This window comes from Mustela putorius, unplaced genomic scaffold (assembly GCF_011764305.1).
Source record: "Mustela putorius furo isolate JIRA1106 unplaced genomic scaffold, ASM1176430v1.1 tig00003834_pilon_pilon_pilon, whole genome shotgun sequence".
Lineage (NCBI taxonomy): Eukaryota > Metazoa > Chordata > Mammalia > Carnivora > Mustelidae > Mustela > Mustela putorius.
Window position 1 is genome coordinate 104,685,209 of NW_025421987.1, and position 27,107 is coordinate 104,712,315.

The following is a 27,107-nucleotide window of genomic DNA, read 5'->3' on the forward strand; positions in this document are numbered from 1 at the left end:
ACTCAACACAAGGTGGCGCCAGACACCCGTGGACTTAATGAGGTCCCCTTCCAAGTAGGCTCCAGAAGCTTTGCGAAGGTTCCCTGAAGGGATGGATCAAGTCAGGCCAGATTCAAAGGACACTGAGACCTCTGCATCCACAGAGAATTAGCCTATGGATAAAATAGGGCACACGGAAAATAAGAAAATAAATATTATATTTAAGATATATACATTATACGCACAGTACATATGTAAAAGATGAGGAAGAATAGCACAGAGGCTAGACAGACAAACTGAACCTACAAAGCCTCTGTAAAAGAAAAATAAAGGCACGTCCCTGGGACTCCCTGGCATGATAGGAGACAGGCAAGTGTGGAAGGACTGGAGTGGAGAGCAGCCAGTAAAGGGACTACTGCAGGTATCCAGTGGGGAGAAGGCTGCAGCCTGGGCCAGGGATTGGTGGCAGTAGAGAACCAACCCTTCTGACTGAGGTATTTACACTTACCAGTATTCTTCATTGACATGGTGAGTCAATAACCCAACATGACTGCATAACAAGACTCAATTGAAATGCATTCTATTCATCTTTTCTGAGAAGTCACTGTACTAGTGTTGCTCTTTTTATGTGTTATTATGGACTTGTGACATTTCAAATGTACTGACATCAGCCAATATTCTCTCTCTCTCTTTTTTAAAAGATTTTATTTATTTATTTGACAGACAGAGATCACAAATAGGCAGAGAAGTAGGCAGAGAGAGACAGGGGGAAGCAGGCTCCCTGCTGAGCAGAGACACCCCCCTCCCCGCCACGTGGGGCTCGATCCTAAGACCATGACAGCCGAAGGCAGAGGCTTTAACCCACTGAGCCACCCAAGCGCCCCAATATTCTCATTTTGATGCTCACACTCTCCCAACCTTGACCGGTGGGGACCTTTTAGCTTTCAAAAGCTTTGCTTCTGGCCCAGCATGTTAGGTGTTCTGAGATCGCCTCATATTCTTCTGCCCCAGACTAGACATGGAATCAGACATTGTTTAAGAAATCCTGGTTCCTTTGGGGAAAGAAATAGCATTAGAAACCATAATGTATCCATCAGGATGCATTATGTGCATTATGGGGTAACATTGCTACTCGGCCATTTTTTGGGGGGCAGGGAGCCAGAAAAGAAATATATTTTTAATTACATGTTTTACAAAGGCATGACTTCATTTTGATATGCTGTGTTCAGTTCTAACAATACACTGCTCCCACTCAAATTTGTGAGTTAATTAGCCTTCTTTAACCAATCCTGAAATCTATGCTCCTATCAAACATAATTATTTACTTGTTCTGAAAACTTAAGAGAATAGCTCCAAAAACAAACAAAAATACATTATCGATACAAACCGGACAAATACTAAATGAAGTTTTTGTTTTAGGCTGCAGACTCCTAAAGATTTGGTGCCAAATTATTTTGTTCTAGAGCCACTCCTAATGTCCCCACCCCATGTGGCTGTGTAAGGATGGAACTGAGGGGAGAGCTGTGGTCTGGGAGTTTTCATTCACTTTCATTTAGAGGAGGCTGCAACCTGCCCCCACTCCTCATTTTCTGCTCTACCTTTGCCTTTTTCATAGGATTTATATACTCCCAATATACCAGATAATTCACCTTAAAAAAAGTAATTACTATCACTATTTGGTTTTGTATTATTTTGTTATTATTCTTTCTGCTTTCCCCAGTGGAAATGTAAACCTCATGGAGCAGAAGGTTTTGTTCAACTGGACTCTGGCAGCTTTCCCTGAGGACAGGGCTGAGAGGTGGGCTTGGTTCTGGGGGCAGGGGCTCTCTATGGGCATTGAGTGCAAAGATGTGTGGTCTTCCTGTTCTGTTGTAGTTATTGACTGTGCCCCTTTCACTCCTTAAAGTGTCATAATTTAAAGAGCCAGGTGATGGGGGCAAAAAGAGAGGAGGCCTGGGGAGTCAGGATATAAGCACTCCAGGAGGGAATAACCAGCTACAGAGGAGGGAGCCCCCTCTATGAGGAACTAGGTCAATGTCTTTGCATGGTTGGACCCCAGTAAATGCTTGTTTGGGAACTGGGATGACAATAGAATAATTGAGATAATTTTTTATATACATATATATATGCCAGGAGAAATGGATGAGCACTGGGACAAATTGTGAGAGGGATTCAGGCAGGGGGAAATCAAGGGTGATTTCTGGGTTCTAGTCCTGGATAGGTGACAGAGGGACAACAGCCCCAGGGGGGAGGAGCAAGAAGTGGGACAAGGGAGAGTGATGACCGGTACAGTAGTATAGCCTTTATTTTTGCACATTGAAAATATGTCCAGTTTAGGCTAAATATAAAATTAACACATACTTTTCATGAAGAAATCCAACAACACGGAAGCATACAAATTATACAAAGGAAAGATCTTAGACAGTATCACCCTCCTGCAGAGTGCACCCTCTGGCTCCTTGAGACCCCACTGGGGTAGAGAGGGGGGTTGTAGGCCTCTCTTTTGTAGGAGAAACACCTGGTTGAAGTAGTTACATTGTCCCCAACTCTGGGCTGGCTGGAAGGGGTCCTGGAAGTTGGTGTGGAGACAAACCAACTCAGAGGCTCCAAAGCTGGGGGTTAAGAAGGAACGCACAGGCCTTGCCCATTAATCCCTTCACTTCTCAAGAGACTTACCTTCCCTAGCCCTGACTCTTCCTCACCTGGTTGGGAGAGGGGCAGGAAGAGGCTTCCAAAAGTGGGTCCCGGATGACCATGCTAGAAGGCACTGAGGACACCCTGAGTGAGCTGTCTTAGGGAGGAGAAGTACCCCCAAGGGACTTCCTGTGGAGCACCCTGACCAGGTGAGGCTTTGGCCAGCTGCACCGGTCAGGGTTCTCCTTCCCTGCCGCATCCCCTACCTGGAGTCACCTCCACAACTCCTGGCCAATGGTGGCCTTCAGGAGCCTCCCTGGACACAAGGTTGATGATGTAACTAGAATCCCAAAGACCACTTTTTTGGAAGAAACCAAAAGGATTACCGAAGGTGACCCCTTTTTATTTTTAATTCTATACTTTAACACCTCTACAGGTAAAAGGAACACAGCAAACACCACGTTTATTATCAACATCCTTCTGCATTCTCCTCTCCTCATACACATACATTCTACCTGCTGCCCTCAGTGTGCGTGTGTTATTTACCCTTTACAATATCTCTTGTATGCACAGCACTGCCCATTTTCCATGGGCCTGTGACCTCCTTCTAGGTCATGTGTTGTAGCGCTGGCTGAGCCATTGACCTCTGCACAGACATGTGGTTTGAAGTGAAGTCAACACTGTTGTACTCATCCTTCCTTTCCCCATCAAGGTTTCCTTTAGGAAAGTGGCTCTCCAAGCCAACTGGGGTAAAGAGTTTTTATCATTCTTGTTGCAATTTATATACTGCTCTGCCGAAAAGTTGAACCAATCCCAATGTACAACGCTGCCAATTTCCCAAATCTCTGCAAGGGCCAGAGAGATACAGTGGATTGACGGTTGTATGTTTAATTCTCCCTTTCTAGATGAGAAAACTGAGGACCAGAGAAACCAAGCCACTTTCTCTAGTGTCATTCAGTCAGTGAATGGCAGACAGTTCTAGAGGTCACATCTCCTGACCCCCACTTCTTGCTTTGTCTGCCAAACCAGTCTGCTTCAGACAGTTGCCTCTAGACATGGACACATCAGGCTCCTCTTGCTTTTCTTGTCCTCTGTCCATGGAGGAAAACAGATACAGGGTCTCTCCCCTCATGGCTGTTGTGTTATGCCAACCGGAGTCTCAGTTTCCGCTGGGCCCTCCCCAAGGCTGCTAAAGCCAGGCCCTGAAGGGTTCCTCAGAAGACAGCACAGCTATGGCACAGGGTTCCACCTCTTCCCTTCTGCAGCTGATTAACTTCTGTGGTGAATTGGTTATTTTCTGAAAAAATCATTTCCATTAATATTCATTAGAGGAATGGTAGTACTATATGATGGTAGAGTAGTAGCCACAATGACAGAGAGTGTTGCAAAAATCCCAGATACCTGATCAACTTTCAAGCAGCAAAAAACCACAAAGACGATTCTAACCCCTGTTTCAGGAGGAGTGTCAGTGTGGAGCCCACCATCAATTCCCAGCTGCTGGTCCAGTCAGATCCTTAGGATACCAGCTACCTAAATCTTCAGTGGTTATATCTGATTATTTTCTTTAACTCTAGAGAAGTACTTTCCAGTGGAAACCTAATTCGAGCTACATATGTAAATTAAAATTCTCCAGTAGCACATTTTAAAAAGTAAAAAGAAACAGGTAAAATTAATTTTAATAATGCATTTTATTATTAAAATATTATTTTAACTTATGATCCATATAAAAATATTAAGGAGTTTTTCAAAATCCATTGTGTATTTTATATTTACAGTGCATCTCAATTTGGACTAGCTACATTTCAAGTGCTTAATGGTCACATGTGGAGAGTAGCTACCATACTGGACAGTGTAGATCTAGAACAGGAAAATAAAACATAAGCTCAGAAGTTCAGAAGGTGTGCAACTGCTGTCCCATAGGTTAGAATAAACTTTCAAGCAAGGTTCTGTTGATATTATTTGAAATATTTTCAACATTTAAAAATTAGGAGATTTCTCATAAACGTTTTGATTTCTGGTTTCTCACTTAAAACTTGGGTGCCTGGGTGGCTTGGTCAGTTGGGTATCTGACTCTTGACTTCCACTCAGGCCATGATCTCGGGGTCAGGAGATTGAGCCCCACATCAGGCTCTGTGCTCAGTGGGGAGTCTGCTTGCAATTCTCTCTACCTCTGCCCCTCCCCAACACACACATACACTCTCTCTCTTTCTCCTTATAAAATAAATAAGTCTTTAAAAAAAAAAAAAAACCACCTTACAGATCTGGTAGCATTGGCTCACATTTCCTCTCAGCAACAACATGCTGAAACTGAAAAACAGCTGCCTTTTTAGCTGAAACATGTTCACCATGGTCCCCACCATCTCTCCCTATCCAATTATGCTCACTGCAGTGCACTTTTTTTTTTTTTTTTTTTTGTACCTGTCTGGGCCCCAGAGGCATCTGAGCTCACAAACTCTACCTTCTATGAAGTACACAAAGCCAAACTTCAAACGACCCACTGAAGAATGACTAACGTGGGGCCATCTTTATGCTTGCTACCTACGTTACAGTGGACTGTGACAGCAAAAAGAGAAAGAATAAAGTGAGTCACAGAAAAGAAAGGAAAACCCCTTAGCACCAAAGCCTCTATCCCCATCAAGAAATTATGGATGAAAGACAAGGAAAAGAAATAATGCTTTAAAATAGAGGCTATACACTGAGCATTCTCGATATGATTTTCTTTGCATATATATTTTTGCTTTAGAGTGTTACTTGGTGATATAAATTTGAATGGATAGAAAATCTTAATGGTGTATTTCAGAGTGCAACCATCATCAACCATGAAATTATAGATGTAGACATGAAATGTTTAATCCAAACAGATAAATTAAACACTTAAAAACTCAATAAGGGATTTTCAAAGAATTGTCAAGGATTTCCACTTGGTAATTTCCCATGGTTTAATCGGAAAGATGCGTGGGTTTTTGCAAGGAAGGCTGGAAGTTACCTTAGAGAGAGGAAAAATGCAAGAGAGTGTTAGGAATGGAACACACTGTGAACAGAGGGTAAGCTTGAGTAACTGAGTTGAGAGGAAAACGACAAAAGGTGACTAACTGATGGAGTTAGGCTGAATTTTTTCACCACATGTGGAAAAGAAGGGCTTGTGACCACCTTAGCCATGGATGCCTCCCTCCCATGATCATTTTGGGTTGGTCCAGGACTGCTGCAGTGGAGGAGTCCCAATCAGACCAATCCTCCTACAGATAATAATTTTAAAAACTGTTCAAGGATCACCTTGGTGACTCAGTCGTTAAGTGACTACCTTTGGCTCAGGTCATGATTCCAAGGTCCTGGGGTCGAGCCCCACGTCGGCTCCTTGCTCAATGGGAAGCCTGCTTCTCCCCCTCCTCAGACTTGTGCTCTCTCTCAATATCTCTGTCCCTCTCAAATAAATAAATAAAATATTTTTTAAGAACAAAATTAAATATTGGTGAGTGCTGTGAAGCGTGTAAACCTGGCGATTCACAGACCTGTACCCCTGGGGCTAATAATAAATTATATGTTAATAAAAAAATAAAAAATAAATAAAATAAAAACTGATCAGAATATAAAATCAACTTCCTTAAGGCGCTGCCAAGCAACCAAAAGTTGACAGTTGGAAGGCGGTAACGTCAGTGGATGAGTTTCACAGTTCCTTGTCCGAGGGCAAGTCTCTCTCTTCATGCCACAACACTGACAAATACTGGTACAAACACAAAAGTCAGAAAGTGAGAGGTTCAGGGTTAACTGTTAATGGACTAAACATTCCAATTAAATGGCAGAGATTATTGGAATGGATTAATTTTTTAAAAAAATTTTTAAGACCAACATATGCTGCTACAAGAGATATACTTTAAATATGAGGACACAGATACATGTAGAAGAAAAATATGGAAAGAATATATGTCACACAAACAGTAAACAGTGGAGATCAATATTGTTAGCAGGGTAAGGAATAGTGCCAGAGATAAAGAGGGACATTTCGTGATGATAAAAGCACTGAAGAAGACCTGAGAAAATCCATGCAACCGAAACAGAATCGAAACACATGAAGGGAAAATGGACAAACATAGAAACAGACACATCCACACACCTGGCTAGGGATTATGTGTTTTCCCTCCCAATGACTAATAGAGGTCTACCAAAATCACTGAACAGGATCATCAAACACTTTGACCCAACTGATACTTATAAAACACTACTCCAACAAATGGTGAATACACACCCTTTAATGGTCCTGGCAACTTTGAACCCCGGGGGTTCTTGAAGAAGGGGAAAAGGCCCACTGTGCCCCGCTGTGTTCACCACAGCACGGTGCCTTCCCGGTTAGCAGTGAACACTGAATCTTTCAGAGAGGCTGGCAGGGTGCTGATGAAATGCACATTGGTAAGCAATGATGGAAGAGGAAAAACGAAATGAGTCGATGTACGTCAAGCCTTAGAACAATGCCGGGTGAGAGGGTGGTGGGGTTATGGACACTGGGGAGGGTATGTGCTATGGTGAGTGCTGTGAAATGTGTAAACCTGGAGATTCACAGACCTGTACCCCTGGGGATATAAATACATTATATGTTTATTAAAAAGTTTAAAAATTAATTAAAAAAAAAAAAAGAGAACAATGCCTGGTGCTTAACTCTGCACTAGCATCAGCTAAAGGTAGGACTCCATACAAGTGCCGGAAAGAGAGAGTGGGCGTTAGGATAGCAAGGTGAAGGGGTGTCCTGAGAGAGGGTCACGGGGAGGATTCCTCCCCCTGTGCAGGGAGAACACAGCCTGTACTCCTCAGGGCCATGAAGATACCACAAGAGTGACTCCTTCCAGAGTGACCCCAGGCTGATAAGGAACTGGGGGACGTTCTGATTCTAGCTGCCTCTGAGAAGCCAACTACAAACTCCTCTTCCCAGGAGAAAACTGTAAGAAATCCCTGCCTGACAGGGATGGGATGGGTTTTATTTGTTGTTCCTTTGTTTTCTTTTGTCCTGCTTTAAGTATTGAGGTCTGGGGATGGATAGAGGGCACAGGAGGTAGGAAAATGGAACAAAAGGAGCTGTTGGAAGCCTGCTTTTGCTTTTCTTCCACCCTGGGGTGGGCATAGGACCTGTCTGCACTGGGGACTCAAACCTGTGGCCCAGTGTCCTTGGTGCATGTTTCACACACATGCACTTTGCCCATGGGAACCAATGAGGGACCAATGGTTGGCTGGCATGCAGAGCATAACTGAGTATGCTGGGTTGGAACATACTACTGGATGTAGCTGCTGTTTTACTTACTGCAAGAGACAGAATCCTTGCAGGCCAGTCGAGAAGAGGAAGGCTGTGCATGACTCTTGAAATGCCAAGCATCCTGGCTGGTGTAACATACCTGCCATCTTGGCAGTGCCTGGTCCTAAGGGTAAGTACCAGTGGCCTGACGGGAGCCTGAGGAAGGTCACCACTCCCAGAGAAGGGGCTTCTCTCCCAGCCCCACTGATTAGAAGTGAATCCCTATAAATCCTCTTCCCTTCTCTTTGTGCAAATGCTTGTAAGCCTCACAAAGTGCGTGCCCATACCAGACTAAGGCTCGAACTACAGCTGGTCAGCGTCATGCTGAAAGGAAAAAAGAAGAGCATTACCAAGGTGTCGGGGAGCACCACCACGGGACAACAGGAGTACCGGAGCAGCCGGCCCATTTTCCAGATGGAAAGGGGCACCACCACAAGGATGAGCATGAAGCCAACAAATGCAAACAGGGCCAGTGCCAGGGGGAGGGTCTCTCCTGGAAATGAAAAGATAAGGGAGGCTTAGGAGACCATAGTAAAGATGAAGTTACCCATCCCGGCCTCTCTTGCTCTCCTGGAGTTGGCTCTGCATGCCAGCCAAGATGGCAGATGCCAACATCCTGAGATTTGATATATGCCTTAGTGACGAAAATTATCGCCATTAAAACCATTTTTTTTAGAATCCAGATGAAGGCGCTGCTTCCAGAAAGCCTCAGGGAAGACTGCAATCTTTTTCTTGGGAAGGGAAAGGGAGGAGCATCGTGTGTTGAGCCACTCCTTGTGTTAGCACGTTGGCGCAGCTGGCGGGAGGAAGGCAGAGTGCCAGGACTCAGGCAGGATGAAGGGGAGGTGCCGGAAGAGAACAGCCCAGAAGGGAGCTGGGTGGTAACTGAAAACAAAATGTGTTTCACAATTTTCTCTTGGCACTGATTCACGTTGTGGAGGAAAATCCTGACTTCAGACACCAGTCACATTGTAACTGCGATATATTGAGCCCCGGTTATCATTATGTTTCCCCAAGACCACAGAGGTCACGCTGGCTCCAAAACCCAGGGTCAGCCTACTAAGTCAAAGTATCAGAAAGTGCCAGTGTGAGCATCTGGAGATGCAGAAGGGGTGACAGGTTATGTTCCCATCTCTCTGCTCTATGTAATGTGGAACAACTCCTGCAGTCCCCCCCGGTCAGATAGCTCACCCACCATGTGAAGGGCGGCACAGCCCAGGAGGCCACAGAAGATGGTGACATCACACAGGTGGCGGGGACCCTGTACTCCATTTCAGTGCTTTTGGACAATACTTTGGCAGTACACACCAAGAGATAAACAAATGTCCATACCCTTTCATTTACTTCTCTGAATGGCTTCCAAAAAGTAATTGCGAGGAGCGAAAAAATTATATGCATAAAGCAGTTCCTAGCAACATGTGGACTAAGGCGACAGCCTCACAAGCAACCTGTCTCTCCACCCAAAGTGGCAGACCTCCCCCTCCAGGTGTGCTTTGGTGTGCATTGTTCATAGCACAGACCACCAGAAAAAACCATCTTTGTTTGTTTACTGGTTTGTATCCTATCTCCCCAGCTAGAGGATAAGCTCCTATGAGGCCAGGGACTTCCCTTCTGCATCCCAGTGACTAGGCCAGCATTTGGCACAGAGTCAATGATCAGTAAGTAGTCACTGAGTGAATGAATGAATCAATCAATAAACATCATCATCAAAAGCAAGCAAAAATAACCTAAAACATAGAAATGATCTAAATACCCCCAGATAGATGGTTTAACATATTATGAGATATCGGCACAGCAATTTAAGAAGTCATCTATTGAAACAGGAATGGGTATATACACTAATTTGTTCACGATGTAGTGGTAAGACTGGAAAGCAGAGAGTATATCTATTAGTAGGAGGATGGCTACATAAATTTTGGCACATTGATAAATTCACTTATCATGCATCTTCTTTAAAAATGAGGTGGTAGGGGCTCCTGGGTGGCTCAGTGGGTTAAGCCGCTGCCTTCAGCTTGGGGCATGATCTCAGGGTCCTAGAATCAAGTCCCACATCGGGCTCTCTGCCAGCAGGGAGCCTGCTTCCTTCCCTCTCTATCTCTGCCTGCCTGCCTCTCTGCCTACTTGCGATCTCTCCCTGTCAAATAAATAAATAAATAAATAATCTTAGGGAAAAAAATGAAGTTGTAAAAAAAAAAAATGAGGTTGATTCACATATACTAACGTGAAAGGATGTTCACAATGTACTTCTAAGTGAAGACAAGCAAGCTGCAGAATGGTAAGCCCAGTCCAGTCCCATTTGTGCCTGTGAGCATTGGTATCACACAACAATGGGAAGATTAAATGTCAAACCTGCCAGAGGAAACCTCCTGAGTGGTGTGGGAGAGAATGGAGAACATGGACCTCTCACTTTACATACTTCTGTGTTATTTGAATTCTTACTTTTTTTTTTAAGATTTTATTTTTTTATTTGACAGAGAGAGAGCACAAGCAGAGGGAGTGGCAGACAGAGGGAGAGGGAGAAGTAGGCTCTCCGCTGAACAGGGAGCCTGACCATGGGACTCGATCCCAGGACCCCAGGATGGTGACCTGAGCTCAAGGCAGATGCTTAACGACCAAGCCACTCAGGCACCTCTGTGTAGTTTGAATTCTTTAACAAACTTGGCTTAAAAAGTAGTATAAAATAGTAATCAGAAAACCCATGTGGAAATGGAATGAATGTGATATTTGTAAAAAAAAAAAAAAAAAGCAAGCACAATGTGTGTGTGCAACATGACTACAACGTGTGTCTACACATGGACAGTGATAGAACAATCATACTGCCTTGCAGAGCAATTTGGGAACAGCAGTCCAAATTCAAATGTGAATGCCTCTGACCAGCAAGCAGCTCTACTTCCAGGAATTTATCCTCTAAATATACATACACCGGCAAAATGATCCATGTACACGGTAATTAGTTAAAGCATTGGCTATAAGAGCAAAATATTGGGAAAAATGAAACGCCCATCAATAAAGGACTTGTTAAATTTGTTATCTATCCACACAACTATATACTATGAGGTTGCAAAGAAGGATGAGAAAGTTCTTTATCCATATTGAAAAATCTATAAGATATATAAAGCAAAAAGGATAACATCCAGAACAATTGCATAGAATATGCTACCATTTGTGCTAAAGAGAAGGGAAATACATATAGAAATATTCTCATTTACCTGCTATGCATTTAAAAATCTTTAGAAGGATGTGGTGCCTGAGTGGCTCAGTCAGTTAAGCACCTGCCTTCTGCTCAGCTTATGCTCTCAGGGTCCTCGGATTGAACCCTGCATGGAGCCCATATCTGGCTCCCTGCTCATTGGGGGGCCCGCTTCTCCCACTCCCTCTTAGCTCTCCCTACTTGTGACCTCTTATTCTCTCTCAAATAAATAAATAAAATCTTTATTTAAAAAAAATAGAAATCTTTTGGAGTATATACAAGAAGGTAATACCAAGTGGGGAGAGGCTGGAATTGCAAAGATGGGGAAGAATAGAAAGGAGAGTTTCCACAGGCTTCTTAGATATGTTTTGAATCATATGAAAGTACTAAATTTTTTAAATAATAATTTTTTAAAGATGAAAAGTTTACACACAAAAATGTCAGTGGTATTTGAGCACATCGTAGTTATAGGGTTTGGTTTTGTTTCTTTTCAAGGGACTTTTGAACACTGTGGGGTCTTAGACTATAAAAAATTCAAGGGATGGGGCCCCTGGGTGGCTCAGTTGGTTGCACATCTGACTCTTGCTTTCAGCTCAGGTCATGATCTCGGGGTACTGGGATTGATCCTTGTGTCAGGCTCCACTCTGAGCATGGAGTCTGTTTTGGATTCTCTCTCCCTCTCCCTCTGCCCCTCCTGTTCAGGCCCTCTCTCTGTCTCTCTCCAAAATAAATAAATCTTATAAATGAGTGAATGAATGAATGAATGAATGAGTATTAAAAATTGAAGGGAGAAAAATGAAGTCAAACAGGAGGTCTCTGTAGACTTTGCACCTAGTCCCTTCCAGCAGAAAGCAGCAGTGACATACAGCGGTGGGTGGGGGTGAGGTACCTAGGAGGGGACCTAGCCTTCCTTGCAAGGTCTGACTCAGACCCCTGGCTGCTTCTCTGGCACCCTAGCCCAGTCAGGTTCCCAGGCCACTGCCATCAGGGTAAACCAGTCTTACAATATCTGGCCTCAGGCCTAGTGAACTTTCAGAAGGAAAGTGTTCCACACAGCTGCTCAAGGGACCCCAGCCAGTCCTAGGGTGAACTCTCCCCTCGAGGGTAATTAGAGGAAAGCACACTTTTATCACAGACACCCTCCCGGCTGGGGAGCAGGTAAGTGAATCCTAGGGGAAACTCAGAACCAAAGGTCCCCAGCAGGTAGCCAACCATCCACCAGGAGGGGCTGTGGCCTGTGCGGGTCTCCAGGAAACTGGCAGGCCATACGTACCTTGCACCCTGACACACTCCACCTGGCTGAAAGGGCTGTGCCTCCCAATGGCCTTCACCAACGTCTGGACCTTCACGCAGTATGGGACTCCAGGTTCCATGGTTTCCAGGTGCACTGGAATGCCCCTGCTCCTCACCACTTTGACATGTTCCTTGAGGAAACCAGAAAACAGTTACAGCCTGGGGGAAGCAGGACAGGAAAGGGCAGAAAGAGCCAAGGAAGGGAAGTTCTAGGTATTTCCTTTCTGGGATGCATAGTGAATGTTCCCTCTCATTCGTACATTCATTCGTTCATTCACTCTTATTTATTTATTAAGCACCTCCTCCATGCCAGTTTCTACTGTAGGCCCTGAGGTATACAGCACTGAACAAAGCAAAGTCCTGGCTCTGATGGAGCTTACCTGTGGGGAGACAGACCCTGTGTGACACACGGCAGAGGGTGATGGGGCTGTGAAACAAAAGACGGCCCCGCAAAGGGTAGGATGAGGCGGAGGCACTAAGCAGAATGGTTAGGGAAGTCCTCTCTGATGGGTCACATTGGCACAAACACCTGAAGGTCAGAGCTCTGATGAGCCTGAGGGCTTGGCGTGGCCAGTGCTGCCACAAAGATCAGTGCACAGTAGCAATGCGGCCAGTGGGGTTTGTCTCCTCCCGCATTCATCCATTTACCCACCTGTCCATCCATCTGTACTCCCCTCTACCTCTACCCACCCACGGAAGCCTGTGCTCCACATCTGAACCTGTGGAGGCTTGTCTGGGCTGAGCCCCAGTGACTCAGGGTACATGCTCCTCTCTCAGCACTGGCCCTGCCTATTACCAAGGGTGGGGAGTGGGCTCCATTCCAAGAATCTAAGCGAGCTGCATGCTCCCTCCTGCCCATGTCCTGATCTGCCCCCCACACTGCCCCTCCATCTGGCTGGCTGGCAATGTCCTGTCCTACTGCTGGGCCCTGACCCCGCAGGAGTAAATACCAGAAACCATTGTTATCGCTTGCCCCAGCTACATATTTCACCTTTCAAGGGAAGCTATCCAAACCGTTGTCCCTGTTGAGGAGATGGTGACATGTGTTTTGTCCCCCGCATAGTGCTTATGAGGTCAGGGGGTAACCTAGGCCTGCTCTGTTCATAGATTCCATGAAAGTCCCCTACTGCATCCTATCCAGACTCTTAATAAAGCCTATTTTCCTTGGGCTGACGGGAGTAGTCTTTGCAAATCACCTTGGACTGGGTATCCCTCAGTTCCTGCTCAAGCCCTAGCCCTTCTGTTTGTTTGGCCATTCACTCCGGGAGAGTGGACATCCCAGCCTGCAGCCAGCTACCCCACAGGAGGTTGGGGCAGTGCCCCATCAAGGCATTTTGGGTGACCAGCTGGCTGATAATTCAATTTATTCACAAGCCAGCTCTGGCTATCCACCCCCCCTTCTGCACCCTACCCAGACACACACCCTCAAGAGGTTTGTGCCAGTTTCACATGCTTTTGAAATCATCTAGCTGATCTGGAACACCCTGGTCTGCTGCACCTAAAGCTGCCAGGGAGAATGGCTGAGAAGCCAGGCTGAGGAGGAAGAAATAACTGAAAGATACTGTGGGTCATACCATGTTCGAGTTTAGAACAAAGAGGCAACCCCCATACTTCAGCAAATCTGGCCTGAGCCTGGGGTGGACCCAGGCAATTCTCTGAATAGGAGGCTCTAGGATTGTCAGTGTGCTCCCATCTCTTCTTTCCCACCCTGCACCCAGGCCTGCCTGTGCTCAGCCCACCCCTAGTCAGTGAGCACTTCAGGGGACAGCTTTCCTCACCCACCTCTCAGAGGTCTGTGACTCCTTCCCTGAGACCTGACTCCAAGGCCAAGGTTGGAAGTCTCACCTTGGCACCGGGCTCCCTCCTCCAGTAAGCCACGAGGAACTCAAACTGGGGCCCCAGGTCTTCCAGCTTAATAACCAGGTGGAAGCCGTCCTTGGTGACCTCCATCACAGGTGGTGTGAGGATAGCTGTTGGTAAGACAGGGGGAGAATCAAAGCTGGTTGCAGACAGGACTGGTTTCTGTCCTGAGAGATTAGAACCAAGTCATCAATAGAAATAGGCAGGGGTGGTAGGGAAGTCAGGGGCGGTGGATGTAACTTCCCAGCATGCAGAAGCTATATCATCCTCCTCCTTATCTGAGGTTTTGCTTGCTGGGGTTTTAGTTATCTAAAATCAGGAGGGAAGCAGATGGTTCTCCTTCTGATATATGATCAGAAGGTCAGTACACAGTGCCTGCATCATTCCTCCGACTCCTGCCGTAGGCATTTTACCATTTTACCATTATCACAAGGAGGAGGACAGCCAGTACAGCACAGTAAGATAACTTGTAGAAAGGAGACCACATTCATGTAACTTTTCTTACAGTGCATTGTTATAACTGTTCTTCTATTATTAGTTATTATTATTAATCTCTTCCTGTGACTAAGTTATAAATTCAACTTTATCATAAGTATATATGTATAAGAAAAAACAATAGGATATATGGGATTTGGTACTATTTTCAATTTCAGCCATCCCCTGGGGGTCTTGGAATGAATCCCCTGTAAATAAGGGGGACTACTGTATACCAATACTCTCTCGTATTCAGCAGGTGTTCAGTAAATGCTTTTTGAATGATGAGCAAATTTTTATTAATGATAAAGACTTAGTACAATTCTCTTTTTTCACTCCTTGACCATAATAAAATCCTCTGCTCCTTCTTCAGGAGGCACATATACTCAAGAAAAGTGACTGAACACTCAGGTAAACATCTCTTTTTGTCTTAAAATTTTATAACCCACGCTTCTCTTTTTACTTTTTGGCAGAGATTGTTCCTCACCTTGACTCATCTAAGTGAGCAGATGCTATTTCTTAATGCTTGCCAAACACCTGCATGAGCTCAGGTCTCTACTGAACAGTTGGGTCCTCTCTTCGCCCCTTAGGAATGAACATACCTGCAGGGACATGTGTATCACTGTAGCTCAAAGAGATCAGTGACATATACTGGCTGCTGATAATTCTCCAGCATTAGGAAATCAGCAGCCTGAGAATGGGTTGGCCATTCTATCCTTGGTCCAATAATTCTTCACTTCATATTTCTAATGGGGATGTTGGAAAGTCAGAGGGCTTCAGACATTCTAATAATCAACTCTAGAAATTAAAGCTTCAGATAAACACCCATATTTCACATTATTGGAATCCCAAACAGGGAGACCAGCAGTCCCTGTGGATTCTTTCCCTTCAGCAGACCAAGAACAGAAGGGCACACACAGGCAGCCTCCAGTCCCCGGCTACTGAGGATGGGTCCATACTTGCCTGTCAGATCTAAGCACTGCGGGACCAGAAGGGCCACCCCAATGGTTGGCCTTGGCTTGGGAAGTACAGTGGGCTGCGTTCTGGGCTAAATCCCCTGCACTGGAGTCAGTGGATACTCAGAGGAAAAGCAGTTCCTGGAGGGAGTTTTTGGAGAGCAAAGCATTTCCTGGCATTTGAAGAGCTGCCTGGACAGGAGACAGGAGAACTGGAAAAGTCAGGGACCAACTGTGCCAAACATAACCAGGTCAGAAGCTTCAGTTTTAAGTAAGCATGACTAAAACCGGATCCTCCCTTCTCCAAATGTATTGAGAATAGAATTAAGGAAAATGGCCTAAAGTCATTCCAGTTCAGAGGAAAATTTTTGACACTGTTGGGGCAGGAACCTCTGTTCCTGCAAGCTTGGGAAGGCACACACTATTCCTGTTGTTCACATGATGTAACTGAGCCTCAGAGAAGTTATGTGACTTGCCCAGAGTCACACAGTGAACGGCCAGAATTTAAGCCCGTCTTTCCACATTTCCAGACTCGGCTGCATGGGGAATTTAGCCTCCATAGGAGCAGATCTCAAAGCCAGCTATCCATGAGAACCATCTCAGGAAATTTGCAAACTCCTGGTCACAGAATGCAGATGGATCATTTTCAATAGAATCCCTGGGGATGAGTCCCAGACAGGTGGTTCTAGACTCTGCTGTGCCTGGGATGTATAACCAAGGTGAGGAAACTCTGCTCTCAACAAGGCTTCCCCTGAAGTGGAGGAGAGCCTTTTCAGAAGAGCCTTAAAACAAGATTTTTCACATGCCTTTGGAGAAGTTGGGGTGGCCTTTTTCACAGACAAAAGAACAGATGCAAAGCCCTTTTAGGAGTCGCAACTCCATCCTCACTCTGTAGCTAACTCTGTCTGCACCAGGATCCCACAGAGTATCTTCTACCTTCTGGTGCAGGTGCAGAGGCTCCTTCCTGTTCCCCAGCTTCTCCTGCAGTGAGACCCCTTCCTGTTTATACTGGTCTTCTCAAGCACACGCCCTGCCCATGTAGTTTTATAAGCACTTTATCTCCAACTGACCTGTACCATCCTTTTCAACAATGGCTGCCCATTCCCAGCAGTGGTCTGGGCTGGAGCCCCAGGCTCCCAGGAGCTGGAGACAGGTGATGCTGGAAGCTGCTGGGGCACCGCACCTTCCAGTGCCCCCCAGCCTCCCCTGGTGCCTCACACTGAAATCCCACTGCCTCCACTCTACCCTCTCAGTGTCTGGGGAAAGAAGTCTGGGCAGAGAAACCCACATTTGGCACCAAAATTCCCCTTGGTAACCCATTCTAGTGGTCCTACCCCTGCCCCCACTTCTTCTCTCCTCTGCTCTCTGGCTCTTGGTTCCAAGCATCCCTTGGGCAATAATAAGAGAACACTTACCAATAGCTGAGAGTTATGATAGGACAGCACTGCCCTGAACAGTTACACATTTCACCTTTTATAGTGCCCGCAACCACCCAGCGAGGTTCTTCCTACAGGTGAGGAGGCAGGGAATCAGCTATCAAGTGGCTGAGCTGGAATTTGGATCATACCTGTCTGACTCCAGGGGATCAACTTGCCCTTCAGATCTGTCTTCACCTTACTCAGCCCCTTCCAGCTTGGGCTCCCTAACCTTCTGAATCTTCCTGGTTTCTACCCAATCTTATACAGTGTTCAGTAACCTTTGACTTACCCTATTACTATAGATGCTGTCCCAAACCTTCCTTTGTCCTCACTCACAGCAGAAGACCTTCAGCTGCATCAAGAAAACAGAGATCATCAAAGGCCTCTCCCTTGCCTTTCCCAGAACTCCAACCTGGTCACATTTTTGTCTGTACCTGTCTCAGAAGAGGACCTGCTTTACCCCTTCCCCTCTCCACTCAATATTCCACCTCGCAGCCTCACCACCGTCCCCCTAACATTCCATGAAGTCATTCTCCCAAAGTCCCGTTCAGGACCCTCCTTCAGACCTATCAGCAACCTCTCTCCCCTCCATGCTGCTACTTGCTGGGCCACCAATGGGTGCCCTTCCCTCCATTCACTTTTTAAACCCTGAGTTTTCTCAGGATTCTGTCCTGAGTTCTCTTTGTCCTCATAACTTGCCCTCGACAATCTCATATGCTCCCAAGCCTTTAGCTGTTAATTTAGTGTTGTATCTGATCTTGACAAGTCTGAGCTCCAGGGCCTGATTTCCAGCTGCCAAACAGACATCCACAGCATGCTACCTTGTAGGAGTCTCGATTGCAAAGAGCCCAAAGCCAGGAGTGTCTCTTATTCCTCCTGGGTTCTCTGTCTTGGATGACATTCTCACTGACCACAACTAGAAGCTAGGCACCATCACTGTCTCTCCCCACTCCATCTCCCAAAACTTGTTCCCAAGCTCTGTCCTTTCTGACTCAGCCATGTCTCCCAAATGTGCCCTCTCCTTCTTGTCCTGTCCCTCACTTCTAGGATCAAGACCAGTCTTGCCTCAGCTGGAATGACAATGCCCTCCTCACTCTTCCTCTGCCTTGCAGACTTATCCTACTTCGGTTCACTTTCCACACAGCATTCAGAGTGATCAGTGCAGAAGAAGACCAGAGGGCCTAAACCCTCTCTTCTTCCATGACTACCCTCTACTGATTTCAACAAGTTTCATGTCAAAGCCCTTCACCATGGGACTAGCCCTTACTCCTGCTCTTCCCCAAACACACCTTTTTACACACTGACCATTGCTTGCACTCTGCCAGATTTGGCCATGCCAAATTCTTCCCATGGATTCTTCCCATACTTTTTTCCTCAATCATTTTCCAGGTACTATTACTGTAGAAAAGTTATTTATTTCCCAGTGACTGTTTCTGATGAGTCTAATAAAGATATAGATCCTATTGCACAAAGAAGCTGCTCACACAGGCAACAAATATGAGGTTAATGAGGCACCAGATGGGAGGCAATGTAAGACTTATCGAGGTACTATCGAGGTACAAAGAAGCAGTCCTAGCTCCACCTCCCTACCTCAGAACAGCTTTCCTTCCATGTTCCCCACCACCTGCAGACCCCGACAGAGAGAGTCAGGTTTGACTTCCAAAGTCTCTTTCAAAATGAGAGGGCATGTGGGAAGCAGCTGGTAATTTTTTAAATGGACCAGTTAGGATTGTGTGTGTTTATGGTACACTGGGTTTGCAAGGCCAGTTTGACGCTAAGAAGAATCCTGAAAGCCTCAGTGAATTTGATTCCTGAAGGTGAGGCCAGTGGGGGTGGGGGAGTAAAAAGAGTAAAAAGCAAAAAAAGTAAAAAGTAAAAAGCAGCTTACTTGAGTTTCGGTTAAAAGGATGCTGCAGGGTGCTCCAGGCTGAGGTCTGTGAGCCAAGGCTGGCCCTGACACGGAGGTTGTATGGCACAGTAGCAGTGATGTCATCAGTGATGTCGCATTCCGGATCTTCAGTGGGTGAGCCCCAGCTGCTGGGGATCCAGATGTGACTCATGTACAGGCTCTCATACTCTCTGGCCAAGGAAAGGAGGGCACAGCGTCACACCAGTCCCTTTTACCCAGGCTCAGTGACAGGAGCAAGTAACTGCCTCATTCACCCACTTTTTATGAGTCAGCAAAACAAGCATTTGCTCCACACTCCAGTTCCTCCACTTCTTCCCTCAACAACCATCCATTCTTTCTTAGTCCTTTTAATACTGAACAAGGGAATGTAGGTGAAAACGCCGGTCTGTCCTGGCCTCTCACTGTGCAGCACCCCCTCAGCTGCTGCTCTCAGCTGCTGTCATCCCTGGCCCTGTTGTGGTCTCCTCACTGATCTTCCAGCTTTGACTCCTGCCATTCTTCAAACCATTCATCACTCAACAGACAGTGACATTTCTCTCCTTAGTGGCTTCCAAAGCACTCAAAATGGAATACAGACTCTTTCTTGTGGACTGTAAGGCTCTCTGGCCTTCTCTCTCACTCTTCCCCTAAACACGATATTCCCTCTCCATGGCCTCCTTGCCATTCCTCCCACATGCCGAGCTCTTGTTCCCTTAGGAACTTTGATGGCCTGTTCACTTTTCAAATGTTCCACCCCTGCTGTTGCACATTTGTTGGCTCCTCCTGTCCTTCAGACACCAGCTGAAACATTAGCTCCTCAGAAAGACCTTCCCTGACCACCTAATTTTTTTAATTTAAATTCAATTACCCAAGGTATAGTATGTCATTAGATTTTGATATAATGTTCAGTGATTCAGTATAACACCCAGTGCTCATCACACCTGATCACCTAATTAAAAGGAGCCTCGGCGTCGACCCTCTATCTCATCAGCCTTTAGCTTCCTCTGGCACAGAATACTATCTGAAGCCAATTAGAACAGGGCTGCCCAATAGAACCTGTTCTATATTACAGTTGTTCACTATGGTATCACTAGCCACACGTGGCTATCAAGAACTTGAAATGTGACTAGTATGACTGAGAAACAGACACTTTAATGTAATTTTAATTAATTTAAATTTAAATAGCTATCTGTGTCTAGTGCTGCCACACTGGAGAGTGCAAACCTAGTGTATTTATTTCTTTCCCTTTTTACTGTCTGTCTTCTCTTCTAAATGTAAGCTTCCTATAGCTAAGAACCTTGTCTACTCTACCCCTGAGCCCAGAGGAACGTCTACACACATAACTGCTCAGTTTGTATTTACTGTTCATGAAACAGATTGAGCACCTTCTGTGTCCCTGTCCCTTCTCAACAGCTCTCAGAACCTGGACACCTGGAAAAGAGCAGAGCCTGCTTAGCCCCAGGTCCAGCTGACCTTTAAGGTCATGATTTATTTTGGTTCCTACGGGCATGCTCCGATTCAGGAAAACTGGTCTCCCTCCACCTCCAAAGGATCTGCATCTCCAGTGATCTATCCACCTCAAGTCAGAGTCAAACTCATAGCATTTTCTTTAGGATTAGACGGTTGGCTCACTGTTGAAAAGAACCTGTACCAAAATGTGTTTATACACACTTACATTCCCAGAGAGTTCAGTGTCAAATCCACAGGACAGCTTTCCTTGCTTCTTCAACTGTCTCAACGCCCATGCAGACAGAGGAGGCAGATCATGGGAAATAACCTGTCCCTGGCCTCACAAAGTCCCCTTGAGCTCTGCAATGAGGACTATACCTCTAGGACTCAAATATTCTTTAAAGGGAGAATAGTTAGAAACAAAAAAACTCACCCCTGGTACTCGACAAAATAGTGTATTATTTCTCCAGGCACAACCACTGGGCTCCACATCAAGAGATGCTTCATGTTGGTTGAGTGTACAGAGAGGTTCTGAGGGGCAGGCAGGATGGCCACTCCATCTGGGATTGAAGCATTTAGACAGGCTGACATGTGGGCTCATATCAGAGGAATGACACAGCTTCAAATCAGTTTCTATTAAAAGGCCTCACATGTTAATGAATCAGAAACAATTCTAATTTCATCATACTTGTGTTGATGCTAAATTTTTGCTATCATCATTTTAACTCTGCCTTTGGTGATTAATGGCATATTAACATCAATAATAATAATGACTAATATTATGAGTACTTACTATGTTCTATCTAGGCCATGTGTTAGATTGGTAAATGACTATCTCATTTAATCTTCATGATCACACTGGGAGGTAAGGACCATTGGTTTCCCCATTGTACAAATGAGAAAACTGAAGCATGTTATTTAAACTTTTATGTCAGACCCACCTAGATGCAGGCCTTGACTCTGCCACTTGCTATCCATGTGACCAAAGCCATGCAGTCTCCTGCCACTTTCTCATTACCTCCTTCTCCTGCTATTGCCATCCTCAGATACCAAAACACATCCCTTCACATCCCCCAAGAAGCCAAATGGAGCATCAGCTGCCAGCCGGGAAGTGCAGGCTCAGGTCTTCTGTGGAAGGAGTCCAATCCAGAAGGGCACCACCCCCAGTAGACCGCAGGACCCTAAGCCAGCTGGGCCCCACGCATCTCCTCACACAGGTGTATGTGGTCTGCCCTGAGTGTGCCCCAGAGTGGTCTACGGTTTTCATGCAGTATCAAAGAGAACTATAGAAGTGAACCTGCCCTCCTAAGGAGGTGGGCAGTCCTGGGGTCCATCCTTGCATGCATCCCAGGGTGTAGCCTGGATCTTCTGTTATGGTCTTTCTCCTCCCACTTTTACAAACTTCTCTTTTAATGCCTAACACCTGCCTTCCTTTGCTGTTACAACTGTAGCGATAACATTGATAAGAGTGTGGGAAGAACGGGGGCACTCACCCGGGTTTTTTCATCTCTGTGCCTGTCTCCAGATTGGCACCTGTTGTTCGTTATCAAGCCCTGTGACCATGAGGAGATGGGGGGTCCTGGGGACTTCCCGCCTAATGCCCTTGATTCTCTGATGTAGGACCCTGGTGATCTACCTCCATCTTACTCTCAGCATCCACAGCCTGCCCTGCAAGGAAACACCTGGGGTACCCACAGGGTGGCTTCCTGCCATCCCCACTCAACTTTGCAATCACTTAAGAGATGAAAAGGAGAAGAGCCAGCTGCAGTGGAATGGCACAGGAGGGTGAGACATGGTCCTCTCCAACATCCTTCCTCTGGCAAAGTATATGTGTTGTATAACACATTTCTCTAGTCAGATATATGGGTATTATATAGCTATGTAAATATACAACTATAATTAGTAATTTTTATTTATTTTTTTAAAGATTTTATTTATTTATTTGATAGAGAGAGATCACAAGTAGGCAGAGAGGCAGGCAGAGAGAGAGAGAGGAGGAAGCAGACTCCCTGCTGAGCAGAGAGCCCCATGCGGGACTCGATCCCAGGACCCTGAGATCATGACCTGAGCCGAAGGCAGCGGCTTAACCCACTGAGCCACCCAGGCGCCCTAATTAGTAATTTTTAAACTCTCAAAAATTGGATCTCCAGGCCTAGAGGGTTTCACTGGAGAATGCCACCAATTATTAAAAATAAATAAATATACACCGATTTTATACAACCTCTTCAAAAAATAAACATAAGAGAAAAACTTTCCACCTCATTTTATAAAGTCAGTATTACCTTGAAACCATAATCAGACAAAGACAGTATGTATTTTTAAAAACAAAAATAAAACCCAACAGAACAACATATCTCATGCACTTAGATGCAAAAGTCATCAACAAAATACCAGCAATACAAATTTGGTATAAAAAAGATCATACACCATGACCAAGTGGGATTTATTCCAGGTATGCAAGGTTAGTTCAAAATTTGAAAGTCAATTAATGTAATCCACCATATCAATAAACTAAAGAATACAGTCATATCAATTGACACAGAAAAGGTACTTATAAAATCTAACACTCATTTGTGATGTAAAAAAGAAAACATCTTTTTTCCAGTTAAGAACTGCAGGGAGTTATCTCAATTTGATAAAGGCCATCTACAAAAAACCTACAGCTAGTATCACACTTAATGGTGAAAGACTAAATGCTTTCCCCCTAAAATCAGGAACAAGGTAAGGATGTTCACTCTCACCACTTTTATTCATCATACTGAATGTTATAGCAACTGCCATAAGGCAAACAAAAGATGTAAAAGGCATTACAGATTGGAAATGAAGTAATGAAATTCCTCCTGTTTGCAGGTAACATGATAGGCTATATAGAAAATCCCATGGAATTGGGTACCTGGCTGGCTCAGTCAGTAGATCATGCAACTCTGGATCTCAGGATCATGAGTTTGAGCCCACACAACACACCCACATTGGGTGTTGAGAATACTTAAAAAAAAATAAGCTGGAAGGAAGGAAAGAAAGAAGGAAGGGGGGGGAGGAGGAATCCCCACGTAATCTACAAAAAAAAAAAGAAAGACAAAAACTTCCTAAAACTAATAAGTGAGTTCATCAAATTCATAGGATCCAAGATAAACAAAAAATTAATTGTACTTCTACATATTAGTAATGAACACTTATACACCAAAGCTAGAAATACTACTGAAAATCACTAAAAAAAGAATGAAATACTTAGGTATAAGCATAGCAAAACATATCTAGGATTTGTATGGAGAAAACACAACAATGTTGGTGAAAGATTTCAAAGAAAATCTAAGTAAATGGAGAGACACACTGTGTTGATGGATGGGATAATTCAACATAATTAAAATGGTAACTCCCCCAAATTGATATACAGGTTTAATGTAATTCCTATCAAAACCCATCAAGGGTTTTTGTAGATATAGACAGGGGTTTTTTTTTCCAAAATACATAGGAAAACGTAAAGGAACTAGTGTAACTAAGACAATTTTGAAAAATAATAAAATGAGAGGAATAAATCTACCCAATTTAAAGACTTATAGTAATTGAGACTGTACGGTATTGGCAAAAAAAGAGAAAAAATAGACATTTATATCAATGACTCACGATAGAGTTCCCAGAAATAAATCGACACAAATATTCTCAACTGATTTTTGGCAAAGGCACAAAAGTAATTCAGTAGAAGAAGGATAGCCTTTTCAACCAACAATATTAGAACAATGGGACATCTGTAAGACAAATAATAATTATAATAAATCCCAGCCTAAATTTCATACCTTATTTAAAAATGAACTCAAAATGGATCATAGACTTTACGTAAATGTGAAACTCTAAAACTTTTAACAAAAAACATTAAGAAAATCTTCTGGGCTGGGATGCCTGGGTGGCTCAGTCATTAAGTGTCTGCCTTCGGCCCAGGGCCCTGGGATTGAGCCCCCATTCAGGCTCCCTGCTTGGCGGGGAGTCTGCTTCTCCTTCTCCCACTCCCCCTGCTTGTGTTCCCTCTCTTGCTGTGTCTCTCTCTGTCAAATAAATAAATAAAATCTTAAGAAAGAAAGAGAGAGACACAGAGAGAGAGAGAGAGAAAGGGAGTGAGGGAGGAAAGAAGGAAGGAAGGAAGGAAGGAAATCTTCAGGACTAAGCAAAGAGCTGATACCAAAAGCAAATTCATAAAAGGAAAAATTTATAATTTAACATCATCAAAACTAAAACCCTTTGCTCTGCAAAAGAACCAATTAAGAGAATGAGAAGACAGGTTACAAAATAGGAGAAAATCTTTGCAAGCTATGTATCTCACAAAGGACTCATGTCTAGAACATATAAAGAACTCTTAAAATTCAATAGTATAAAAGCAAATAGTAATTAAAAAATGGGTGAAAGATATGAAAAGACATTTCACTGAAGAGCACATACAGATGGCAAAAAAAAGTACATGAACAGGTGTTTTCTCTCAATTTCTCTCTCTTAAATAAATTAATTAAATATTTTTTTAAAAAGAAAAAGAAAACTGCTGCTTCTTTCTGAGGCCTAAAGGCAGCATCTTTGATATCCTTAGGCTATTCTTTTAGTGTATTCCAAATTTCATCTTTGTTTTGTCCATGTTTATGTAGCACATGTACATTGGGTATGAGATGGAAAGACAGTAATGCCCATGAGCTACAGATGCCAGGCAACATTTAATAGAATTACCTAGAAAGTATCATGGCACTGCATGAGGAAGATTCATTTTCTGCTAGGACACTAAATAGAAAATAGGAAATGACTCTATGAGATGGGAACTCAAGCGCAAAAGGACTCTTTCCACCTTCAAAGGGTTAAAAAATCCTCTCCCACTGTTAAAGGGGGGAAAAGAAAACTCTCTTATCCACACAGCATACTCATTAACAAGAAGTGTCATCAATCAGCCAGGAGCAACATGTATTGAAGTCAAGTCTCTGAAGAAACCAGGTAAAAGACTCTACCTGATGTAAATGTGCAATTGAAGAAATAAAGAATACAGTTGATCCTTGAACAACATGGGATTGAACTATGCAGGTCCACTTATACACAGATCTCTTTTGATAAATACAATACAGTAATTATTACCTCATGATTTTTTCTCCCAAAAAGAAGATTTATTTTTTTAACTTTTTTTTATTAACATATAATGTATTATTAGCCTCAGGGTACAGGTCTGTGAATCTTCAGGCTAACACACTTCACAGCACTCATCATATTACCTCATGATTTTCTTTTTTTTTTTTTTAAGATTTTATTTACTTATTTGACACAGAGAGAAAGAGAGAGCGAGCACAAGCAGGAGGAGTGGCAGGCAGAAGGAGAGGGAGAAGCAGGCTCCCCAATAAGCAGGGAACCCGATGCAGGGCCCGATCCCAGGACCGCGAGATCACCACCCGAGCCGAAGGCAAACACTCAACCAACTGAGCCACCCAGGCACCCACCTCATGATTTTCTTAATGACATTTTCTTTTCTAGCTTACTTCATTATAAGAATAGAGGATATAATACATATAGCATACAAAATACGTGTTAATCAGCTGTTTATGATAACATTTGGTAAGACTTCTGTCAATAGCAGCCTATTAATAATTGTTTTAGAAAAGTTGAAAGTTCTATGGGAGGGTGCCTGGGTGGTTCATTGGTTAAGTATCTGACTCTTGATTCCCGCTTAGGTCATGATCTCAGGTTGGTGAAATCAAGCGCCGAATCACGCTCTGTGCTCAGCAGGGAGTCTGCTTCTCTCTCTCTCTCTCTCTCTGCTCCTACTTTTCCTAGTTGATCACTAGGAAATAAAATAAATATTTTATTTATCTAAAATAAATAAATAAAAATCTTTTTTTTAAAAAATCTAAAAAAAGTTATAATGGATTTTTTACTATACCAGGATTAGTGTGTCGTTCAAGGCTTAACTGTATGTATAGCCAAGGGGAAAGAGAAGAGTAAACCTGAAGTGTGAACAGGACAGACAGACTAGCCACAGTGAGGAGGGTACAAAATCTCAAAGAATTATACATTTAGCCACATTGGATGAGGGTTCTCACCAGAGTTGGAGAGAGATGCTGGAACCCTCTATATAATCTTCTGGTTCCTTGTAAACATTTATGCTTTTGTTTCTATAGAATATTGTATTGTTCTCCTTCTAGCAGTCTGACTGAAGTATCTTCAGAAAGATCACTGGGTGGAGCCTCTTTGGTGATTTTTCCAATAGAGACTTGAGCCTGGTGACCGTGACATGACTATTAAGATTCAGCATGGGCAAACCTAAGCAACATATTTTGCATAGAGCTTCATTCACAATGCTGATCTCTCTCTCTCTCTTGCAGCCTAAGTGTTCTTTTGCTGTTGTAACAAATTAAGCATCTTATAAAACAACACAGATTTATTATGTTACAGTCTATAGTTCAGAAGTCTGACACAGGTCTCCAGGGGCCTGTGAGTTGGCAGGACTGCGTTTCTTCTAGAAGCTCCAGGGGAGAATCTGTTTCTTTACCATTCCAGCTACCAGAGGCCCCCTATATTCCTGCTAAAGGCCCCCATCCTCCATCTTTAAAGTCAACAATGGTTGATTGAGTCCCTTTCATGCTTCAAATTTCTCCAACTTTCTTTTCTGTCTTCCCATCTCTCTCTCTCTCACTGCATCCAGAATAGGTTCTCAGTTTTTTTTTTTTAA

At 44.1% G+C, this 27,107-nt stretch overlaps 1 protein-coding gene across 4 annotated transcripts in view; it reads right to left on the reverse strand.

The window, feature by feature from the left end:
* Window positions 1-2,261: 2,261 nt before the first annotated feature.
* IL20RB (interleukin 20 receptor subunit beta) overlaps window positions 2,262-27,107 on the reverse strand; it is a 47,051-nt gene continuing 22,205 nt past the window's right edge. For 3 of the 4 annotated variants that reach the window (XM_045088871.1, XM_004762441.3, XM_004762444.3), the window contains 6 exons: window positions 20,853-20,979; window positions 18,971-19,161; window positions 14,220-14,344; window positions 12,355-12,505; window positions 8,242-8,384; window positions 2,262-3,910 (listed from right to left, as the gene is read on the reverse strand). In XM_045088871.1, the coding sequence (XP_044944806.1) occupies window positions 3,803-3,910; window positions 8,242-8,384; window positions 12,355-12,505; window positions 14,220-14,344; window positions 18,971-19,161; window positions 20,853-20,979 (845 nt within the window). In that variant the 3' untranslated portion in view covers window positions 2,262-3,802. The remainder of the gene's footprint in view (window positions 3,911-8,241; window positions 8,385-12,354; window positions 12,506-14,219; window positions 14,345-18,970; window positions 19,162-20,852; window positions 20,980-27,107) is intronic. The other variant, XM_004762446.3, reaches the window with a different exon arrangement.